Source organism: Lathyrus oleraceus, chromosome 2 (genome assembly GCF_024323335.1).
Source record: "Lathyrus oleraceus cultivar Zhongwan6 chromosome 2, CAAS_Psat_ZW6_1.0, whole genome shotgun sequence".
Taxonomy (NCBI): Eukaryota; Viridiplantae; Streptophyta; class Magnoliopsida; order Fabales; family Fabaceae; genus Lathyrus; species Lathyrus oleraceus.
In genome coordinates, this window is record NC_066580.1 from 421,507,504 (window position 1) to 421,517,955 (window position 10,452).

A 10,452-nucleotide genomic window follows, 5' to 3' on the forward strand; every position below is an offset into this window, starting at 1 on the left:
AAATAAATAATCTTTATATTTTCAAAAACTGTTTTTAATTCAAAACTTTTGTTTCAAAACATATCTGTCAAAGTAAAAGAACTTTCGTAAATTGAAATGAAAATTAAGAGTGCCAAGAAATATAGAAAGGCTCAAATTGATTTGATAGGATGGTAATCAGCCAACAGCGTGATTCCATAGATCTTTACAAATTGGAAAATGGTAATTTCGTGGAAAAAGGGTACGTTGAACTACAATGACATCATTCTCTCTTCCACTTTTGACCTGTATTGCAGCCTTGAGAAAGTTGGAGAACTGTTGAAAATATTCTGATACTTCAATGATCTTATCTCTGTTATGCAGTTACTTGCCTGAAATCCCTAACTTTTGCCTAGATTGCCCTTTCGGGTTTTCAATCTACCGGGATAATATTCTCTTTTTTTATGTCTCTAATTTCTGCTTGGACCGCCCTTTCAGGTTTTCAGTCCACCGAGACGCTCATTTTTGCCTAAGCCGCCCTTTCGGGTTTTCAACTTAGCGAGCTGTTCTTTTCATTTTTTAGGCGAAGTATTTCTTGACTGCATCTGTATTCACGGGACGTGGAAGCTCTTCACCATCCATGTTTGTAAGAATTAAAGCACCGCCTGAGAAGGCTTTCTTGACAACATAGGGTCCTTCATAGTTAGGAGTCCACTTGCCCCTAGAATCATTGTGAAATAGTATCATCTTCTTGAGCACAAGGTCACCCTCTTTGAATTCTCTCGGCTTAACCTTCCTATCAAATGCCTGCTTCATTCTCTTTTGATATAACTGTCCATGGCACAAGGCAGTCATTCTTTTTTCTTCAATCAAATTCAACTGATCGTATCTGCTTTGACACCATTCAGCCTCTGACAACTGAGTTTCCATTAGTATCCTCATTGATGGAATTTCAACCTCTATCGGTAACACAACTTCCATACCGTATACAAGTGAAAATGGGGTTGCCCCAGTTGAAGTACGGACTGATGTTCTATATCCGTGTAGTGCAAAAGGCAGCATTTCATGCCAATCTTTGTAGGTAACAACCATCTTTTGAATGATCTTCTTGATATTCTTATTTGCAGCTTCAACTGCCCCATTCATCTTGGGACGGTAAGGAGAAGAGTTGTGATGCTCGATCTTGAAACTTTCACATAATTCATCCATCATTTTGTTGTTCAGATTGGAGCCATTGTCAGTGATGATCTTGTTTGGAATGCCATATCGGCAAATGAGATTATTTTTGATGAATCTGACCACCACTTGCTTTGTCACCTTTGCATACGAAGCTGCTTCCACCCATTTGGTGAAGTAATCAATTGCCACGAGAATGAAACGGTGTCCGTTGGAAGCTTTGGGTTCAATCATACCGATCATGTCAATGCCCCACATTGAGAATGGCCAAGGAGCAGAAATCACATTCAAAAAGGTTGGTGGTACATGAACCTTATCAGCGTAGATCTGACATTTGTGACACTTCTTTACAAATTTGCAGCAATCTGATTCCATGGTCAACCAGTAGTAACCAGCTCTCAACATCTTTCTTGACATAGAGTGGCCGTTTGCATGAGTACCAAAGGACCCTTCGTGAACTTCTTTCATCAACATTTCTGCTTCCTTTTTGTCAACACATCTGAGTAAGACCATGTCATAATTCCTCTTATAGAGCACATTCTGATTAAGGAAGAAACTGCCTGACAATCTTCTCAAAGTCTTTTTATCTTTTTCTGTTGCTCCAAGAGGATACTCCTGAGTCTGAAGGAAATGCTTGATATCGTGGTACCATGGTTTATCATCAAAACTGGCCTCAGCTGTAAACACATGTGCTGGTCTATCAAGTCGCTTGATCACAATTCTGGGTACTTCGTTTGGAAAACCCACTTGATACATTGAAGACAACGTAGCTAGAGCATCCGCCATATGATTCTCATCCCGAGGAATGTGATGCAATTCAACCTTGGTGAAGAAAGTCAACAATCTTCTTGCATAGTCTTTGTATGGGATCAAGCCAGGGTGGCGTGTTTCCCATTCTCCTTTGATCTGATTGATAACTAACGCTGAGTCACCATAAACAGTAAGATTTTTGATGCGGAGGTCAATGGCTTCTTCAAGACCCATGATACAGGCTTCATATTCAGCAATGTTGTTTGTACATTCAAAACAAATTCTTGCCGTGAAAGGAATATGAGAACCTTCTGGAGTGATAATGACTGCACCTACTCCATGTCCATAAACGTTGGAAGCTCCATCAAATACTAAACCCCATTGAGAATCTGGTTCAGGCCCTTCTTCAGGAAGTGGCTCTTTACAATCTCTGGATTTTAGGAACATGACATCTTCATCAGGAAACTCATCCTCATTATCATCGTGATCTTCAACGGGTTGGTGAGCAAGGTACTCAGCCAACACACTGCTCTTGATAGCTTTCTGGGTATGATACTCAATGTCGTATTCTGATAACAGCATCTGCCATCTTGCAATCTTACCAGTGAGTGCAGGCTTCTCAAAAATGTACTTGATTGGATCCATTTTGGATATCAACCAAGTGGTGTGACTTAACATATACTGCCTCAATCTCTTAGCAGCCCAAGCCAATGCACAACATGTCTTCTCGAGTAAGGAGTATCGTGATTCACAGTCAGTAAATTTCTTGCTTAAGTAGTAAATGGCATGCTCTTTCTTTCCAGTTTCGTCTTGTTGACCCAGAATACAGCCCATAGAATTCTCAAGCACTGTCAAATACATAACCAACGGTCTTCCAGCAACAGGTGGTAACAAGATAGGAGGCTCCATGAGGTACTCTTTGATACTGTCAAATGCTTTCTGACAATCCTCTGTCCAAACACAATTCTGACTCTTTCTCAGCAATTTGAAGATAGGTTCACAAGTGGCAGTCATGTGAGAAATAAACCGGGATATGTAATTCAATCGTCCTAGAAAACCTCTCACTTGCCTTTCTGTTTTTGGTGCGGGCATCTCTTGGATAGCTTTTACTTTATCTGGATCAACTTCAATGCCTTTTTGGCTGACAATGAAGCCCAAGAGTTTACCTGACCTGACGCCAAATGTGCATTTGTTCGGATTGAGGCGAAGACGGAACTTCCTCAATCGTTGAAACAGCTTCAATAGATCTACTAAGTGACCTTCTTCTGAACGAGACTTCGCGATCATGTCATCCACATAAACCTCAATCTCTTTGTGCATCATGTCGTGAAAGAGCGTTGTCATGGCTCGCTGGTAAGTAGCACCTGCGTTCTTCAACCCAAACGGCATCACTTGATAACAGAATGTTCCCCATGGTGTTATGAATGTAGTTTTTTCCATGTCTTCGGGAGCCATTTTGATCTGGTTATACCCGGAGAATCCGTCCATGAAGGAGAATATGTCAAACTTTGCTGTATTGTCTACCAACATGTCAATGTGAGGCAGGGGGAAATCATCCTTTGGGCTTGCTCTATTTAAGTCACGATAGTCGACACACATTCGTACCTTCCCGTCCTTCTTAGGAACTGGCACAATATTTGCTATCCACTCTGGATACACTGAAGTGGCAAGAAAACCAGCATCTATTTGCTTCAGAACTTCTTCTTTAATTTTGACGGCCATATCTGGATGTGTTCTTCTTAATTTCTGTTTGACCGGTGGACATTCTGGCTTCAAAGGTAGCTTGTGCTCTACGATGTCAGTGTCGAGACCAGGCATATCTTGATAAGACCAAGCAAACACATCTACATACTCTTTCAACAGGCTGATCAATTGCTCCTTGACCTGTGGGGATAACAATGCTCCAAATTTGACTTCTTTCACATTTTCTTCCGAACCCAAGTTGACTGTTTCCAAAGGCTCCTTGTATGGCTGAATAGTGTCTTCTTCATTTTCAAGCTGGCGGGCGACCTCTTCTGGAATCTCATCCCACTCTTCCTCTTCAGCTTCGAATACAGAATGTTCAAAGTTGGGAGAGGGCATGATGTCATTGTGTTCAACGGGTTTAAGTAACCTGTACAAACAATTGTTTTTAGAGGACTGACCATGACATGCAAAAATGTGTTCTTTTTAAGGTTTTTTTTGTGTTACCATTTTCCGAAAAAGCTGAAAAGATAAAAGGACACAAGTGTATAGGAACACAAAAGATCTTTTTCATGGATAGTACGTTTTTGACAAAAGTGCCCATTTTACAAAATTAATGCTTCGCGCTTTGGGCTAAAGCGGAAGATTTTTGAAAACTGAAAAGCTTAATTACTTTGATATGTGGACACAATGTGGGATGTCAACTGCGGTCCAGTTCTTCATAACTACTCCTGGTGTCACAAATCTGGGGCCTTCGTCTTCTGTCTTTTTCTCAAAAGTATCCTCTTCAACTGCTACCATGTTGATAAACCCACCGCTGTGAAAGATATCTTTGAAAGGTCGCACCACTGAAGTCTGCACTTGTTTTCCATCAACAAAGCCTAATCCTGCATGGTTAACGTTTTCTGGCAACTCTATCACCTTGCCCCATATTTCTGTAGGACCTGTCTTGACATTCTGCTGGGCGTCTTTGAATGACGCGATTGAACCTTCACTTTTCTTGTAATCATCGATGGTCAGGGCCTGAAATGGAGTTTGAACAGCCGTCTCGTCTACTTCTATCACACTAAACGATGAAAGGTGGCTAATCAGCATAGCCTGCTTCCCATTAACCGTCACTATTTGCCCATTCTTAACAAACTTTAACTTTTGGTGTAACGTGGATGTAATGGCACCCGCCTCGTGAATCCATGGGCGTCCGAGCAGACAGCTATAAGCTGGAACTATGTCCATAACCTGGAAAGTGATCTGGAATACGTGTGGTCCAATACCAATAGGCAAATCAACTTCTCCAATGACTGTTTTTCTTGATCCATCGAACGCTTTCACAATAATTCCACTGTGCCGCATTTGCCCCCCTTTGTACTTTAGCTTCAACAAGGTAGATTTGGGCATGACATTCAGAGATGAACCGGTGTCAATTAGGATATTAGACAAAGAATCCCCTTGACAATTGGCTGAGATATGGAGAGCGAAGTTGTGATTCTTTCCTTCTTCTGGCAGTTCTTCATCACAAAAGCCTAAGCCATTGCACGAAGTGATGCTGCCTACAACATTGTTGAACTGCTCTGCTGTTATATCCTGTTCTACAAAGGCTTGATCAAGCACCTTCAGTAGTGCTTCTCTGTGGACAGCTGAGTTCAATAATAAGGACAGGATCGAGATTTTTGACGGTGTCTGTAGCAACTGATCTACCACTTTGTAGTCACTGAGCTTGATAATTCTGAGTAGTTCATCTGTTTCTTTGTCAAGGGTTGAATTGCTTGTTTGCCCGTCTGCTTCTCTTGTCACTGGTACCACGACTACTGGATCTTTCTCAACATTTCTACTTGGGATAACCGGCGGAGCGAACACGCGGCCACTGCGCGTCATTCGGCTATTTGCTGCGATATTGGTAACTGAGGCTAAGGTTTTAATCTCGACCTCTTTACCGTTCTCAATAATAGTTGCTGCATAGCGGTAGGGGACCGCTTTATCTAAAGTGTAAGGCATTGGGCCCGGAGGGCAAATCACCACTGGCTCCCTCGGATGATAAGCTATCTCTACTTTCTCTGGAATGTTGAAGCAAGGAATGATGACATTCACCTCTTGTTCTTGTGATTCTGGAGAACTCACTTGTCTAGAAATCTGAATCAAACCCTGATCAAGGACGCCTTGCAAATCATCTTGAATCTTTCTACAACCTCTTGAATTGACTGAACATGTACCACAGATCTGGTGGTCATGTTGGAATAGACCATGAGCAAATAAAACAGAATGAATTTCAACCAAAGACTGCCGAATCTCCTCTATCTTCGTAACACGTTGTTCATTGAGATAAACTTCTATATTGTTCACTGATGAAGGACCATGACTTGGCATTGGATTGTCCTTCACATTGGGACCCATGCTCTTGAAGGTCAGGATACCTGCTCTTGTCAACTTCTGTACTTCCAACTTTAAAGCAAAACAGTTGTCTAAGTCATGACCTGGAGCATTCTGATGAAAGGGACAAGATACCTCTGGCTTGTACCACCAAGGTAGCACTTCTGGTACAGGAGGTCGTGGTCGTGGTTGCACAAGGTTTTTAGTGATCAAAGCTGGATACAATTCTGCATATGACATCGGAATTGGATCAAAATTGGTTCTTCTTTGTTGCTGTGGTGGACGTTGTTGTAACTGATGTTGATGTTGTTGAGGTTGATGTTGTTGCTGATACTGAGTATTCTGTTGGAAGCGGTTGGTACGCTGCTGAGGGTATTGGACTTGAACTGGAGCGGAAGTGATTACTGGAGTCACGGCTGCTATATGTTGGTGTTGGGAATGGTAAGGATAATTGATCCTTCTTGGATGATTATAGGACACAGCATTAGTTTCTTGTTCCTTCTTTTTCATAAAACCGCCGTACCTCTTTGCCCCGCTTGAAGATGAACTTCCTTCTCTAACTAGACGCCCTTCTCGAACTGCTTTCTCTAAACGGACTCCCATGTTTACCATGTCAGTAAAGTCTGTAGGAGCGCTTGCAATCATCCTCTCGTAGTAAAAAGTATCAAGAGTCTTTAAGAACACTTTCGGCATCTCCTTTTCTTCCATAGGTGGAACAACCTGTGCTGCAATTTCGCGCCACCTTTGCTCGTATTCACGGAATGTCTCCTTTTCTCTTTGTTGCATGGACCTCAACTGATCTCGGTCTGGCACATTATCAAGGTTGTATTTGTAATGTTTGATAAAGGCCTCGCCTAAATCGTTGAAAGTCTTGATCTGAGAACTGTCTAATCCCATATACCAGCGTAAAGCTGCACCGGTAAGGCTGTCTTGAAAACAATGAATGAGCATCCTTTGGTCGTTGGTGTACATTGACATCTTTCGCACGTACATAACCAAATGGGTCTGTGGACAAGAACTTCCTTTGTACTTTTCAAATTCTGGTAGTTTAAATTTTGCTGGCATCCTTACGTCTGGAACCAAACACATATCATTTACATCTCTGCCAAACAGCTCTTTCCCACGAAGAGCTTTTATCTCTTTTTGTAATTCCGCAAACTGATCCTGGAATTCATCCATTCTATCATTGAGACCAGGATCCTCACTTGGGGTAGGGCCGTGATAGATAGGTTCTCCTAGGTGAGGAGTATAGTGAACAACGGGAGGCACATTAGTGAAGACAGGAGCATTTGGTGGAACGAACTCTTGTTGATATCTATCTTGATTAAGATCCCTGGGTATTTCCCAAGGACGGGATGCTGTGATGGTAACAGAAGTGACTGGGACAATGTTGATTTCTGAAGCGATGACTGTAGTGACGGGTGCTGCTGTTGTCTGATTCTGAATTTGAGGTTGATTCTGTGCCGAAGTCTGTCCTAAATTATGAACTTGAGCCCTAGCCTGGGCTTCCTCTGCTTGTAGACGGGCGGTTAACATTTGGTTGCGCATCTCTGCTGCCTGTGCTTGCGCCTGGATCTGTGCATCTTGTGCTTCGGCAACCTGAGCTTGTGCTGTTTGAAGTTGAGCAGCTTGGGCTGCTTGGTTTGCTATCAATGTCTCGACCATAGCAGAAAGGCGGTCAACCTGAGCTTTCAATTCTCGGTTCTCGTTATCTGTTATCTCCATTCTTCTTTTGTAGTTGGCTCTTGTGTTGTAATTATGCTTCAGCTTGAAATGGATCTGCTGGCGGGAAGCAACTGTTAGAAGACTGGACCAAGACAGACAACCTGTATGCACGTGATGCATGGATATGCAAAATGAATGATTTTCCAAGGAACTCTAAGTGAAGGAAAAGATAGAATTGCAAACATTTTTGATAACAAAACAAAGTTATCAACCCAAAATACAACCAAGAAAACCATTTAAGGACATGTGTCATCAGGACGAGCATAAACAAGTAGGAGTTGTCCTTCGAGTCTCTCAATTCTTTCTTCATAGGCCTTCTGCATAAAAGCTTTCTCCTTCACCAAACTGTCTACAAGACCTTTCCATGCACCTGAGGACTGTGGAATCTGGGAGTAATCTGTTGTGCCTGAGGAAAATAAATCCTCTTGCACCCTTGGACGTTTACCTGCACGATCTTCTCCACTCTGCTCCTTTAACTGTCTCTGAAGTTCTTCATTTTCCATTTCGAGCACCTGGGCCTTATCCTTCCAAGCGTCTCTCTCTTTCTTGACCCTCTCCAAGGTGGCTTGGAGTTCTTCTTTGTCATCTAGCGGAAGGTAGGGGGTCTTCAACGGAGCGGGTTTGATAGGATCATGATGTGGGTATGGCATTTTCAACTGTATAGCTCTGGCTCTGATCCACTGGAGGTACGGCTCATAGGAGGTACAATTTTTCTTACCCAATTCAAGTCTCCCTTTGCGACAAACACGATGCCAAGCTCTTACTACTCTCTCTTTCATGGTAGGGTCCTCCTCGTTATCCCTCAAGAAAATACCTTCTAAAAGAATGTTAGGAGGCTTGTCCTTCATAGGGTAACCGAGTTGTCTCCTAGCAAGTACTGGATTATAAGAAATGATTCCCTTTGTGCCCATGAGGGGCACATTGGGGAACTCCCCGCAACTATCAATGATCTTCACATCGTCTAAAACTCTACTATACCATGCAATATCTGACTGGGTAAGAGACATAATCCTCTGTGACCACTGAAGTCCTGACTTGCGATCCCAAAAAGTAGCTGACTTAGGAAGATGAGAGACAAACCATTTGTAGAGTAACGGTATACAGTAGACTATGGTTCCTCCTCCTTTCAAAGTACGGTAATGGATGGAATGATAGGTGTCTCCGAGCAAAGTTGGAACAGGATTACCACTTAGGAAGATGCGTATAGCATATGAATCCACAAAACCTTCAATATTAGGAAATAGTAACAAACTGTAGATCAACAAGGCGAACAGATGCTCCACAATAATATCACAACCTTGACTGGCAAAATAAGAAACCTTCCCCATTAAGAACTTGGCAGTGAAACCTGGAAGTCCTCCTTTGGTGGTGAAGTTATTCTTGAATTCTGACTTCTTCATGTACCACACTTTTGCAAGAGAACTGTGCTCGGGTAACTTTTCTGAACCAGAGAAAGGTACTGTATCAGCAACTGGGATGTGAAGCAATTGGGCATACTCTTCCAATGTAGGCATGAGTTGATAGTCAGGGAATGTGAAATAGTGATAGACTGGATCATAGAACTGTACTAATGTCTGCAATAACCCTTCTTCCATCCTAAGTGTCAATAAAGATATAAGTGCCCCATATCTGTCTCTGAAACCAATAGGATCTGCGATCGAAGAAACCAGTTTCTTTAGTTCATCTATCTTTGGATTGATGAGATTGTACTTTTTCACACTTCTCCGTCCAAAATCCATGTTTCCTGCAATATTTGCAATCCTCACTTTAAGTTCCTTGGAAAAAGGTTGAAATGATGGGAATGAATGCATGTCATGCATGAATGCAACAAACACAAACATGGTCAAACAATACAAGGCTCAAAGTTCATCACCAGCATGGAGTTTAGGACAACGCCCCAAGATAAGTTCTAAGGTTCACCTGCCAAACGGGTTCTAAAAGTTCCCAAGGTTATGGGTCCTTCTTCGGATAATACCGGGTTAAGCAACTGCTCGCTTTCCAATATTATTCTCAAAAGAATCTCGCTTGAGTGTGATATCGCGTATCAACCAAACCAGACTTTTGGTCCGAAGTGGTCATCGCATCACATCCTAAGTAAGGCCAAGATGGGGTAAAGGTAAACTAAAGTCCTTGGCTTCACGGGCCCGTCGAAAGCAACAATGCCTCACAAATGACTTGTTTAGCACTATCACCCTCAAAGAGGCCTCCACCAAGCGGACAAAGGCTCAAGTCAACTCGGTAAGGATTGTCTCCTATCAAGTCAACCTGAATTATCATCCATCCTATCTCAAATGTGCCCCAAATCCGGGTATAGGATTTATCACAAGTATCCCCCAAAACCCAAAATAACAAACATTACAAACAATACAATTTAGCAAATATTCACAAAGCAAACATATAAATAAGCAAAGATAGGCTAAACCCTCAAATAAGTTTAATCATGTAATTCCCCAGCAGAGTCGCCATTCTGTCGCGGCGGGATTTTTCACGAGATTAAGTATTGATTGAACTTAACCCGTTTGAAAAATATTTTAAATGCAAGAGTCGCCACCGTCTTTTATTTTATCCAAAAAGAGGAAGGGAAAAATAACGATAAATCCCTTTAGAGTTACGGGTTCGGGGGTTGGTTATGCAAAGGGAAGGTATTAGCACCCTCTACATCTGTGGTACTCCACAGGAACCTTTTTGCTTATGTTTATGTGAATGTTTTGCTTTTTTCGCTTTGATCGTTTGATTGGGGAGATGAGAAAAGAACTTGATTTTATTGCTTTTGGACTCGATAAAGTCGTAGACTTC

The 10,452-nt window shown here is 42.1% G+C and overlaps 2 protein-coding genes across 2 annotated transcripts; both read right to left on the reverse strand.

Moving 5' to 3' along the window:
- Positions 1 to 549: 549 nt before the first annotated feature.
- On the reverse strand, positions 550 to 3,483 carry LOC127121495 (uncharacterized; the record flags this gene model as incomplete). The annotated part of the gene is made up of 1 exon (XM_051051986.1): positions 550 to 3,483. A coding segment is annotated over exon 1 (2,934 nt), but the record flags the coding sequence as incomplete, so codon positions are not given.
- An 871-nt stretch (positions 3,484 to 4,354) lies between these two features.
- On the reverse strand, positions 4,355 to 6,717 carry LOC127123521 (uncharacterized). The gene is made up of 2 exons (XM_051053732.1): positions 4,489 to 6,717; positions 4,355 to 4,384 (listed from the first exon to the last, which is right to left on the reverse strand). Exons 1-2 carry the CDS (start codon positions 6,715 to 6,717, stop codon positions 4,355 to 4,357), a joined length of 2,259 nt encoding a protein of 752 aa, XP_050909689.1.
- Positions 6,718 to 10,452: the final 3,735 nt, after the last annotated feature.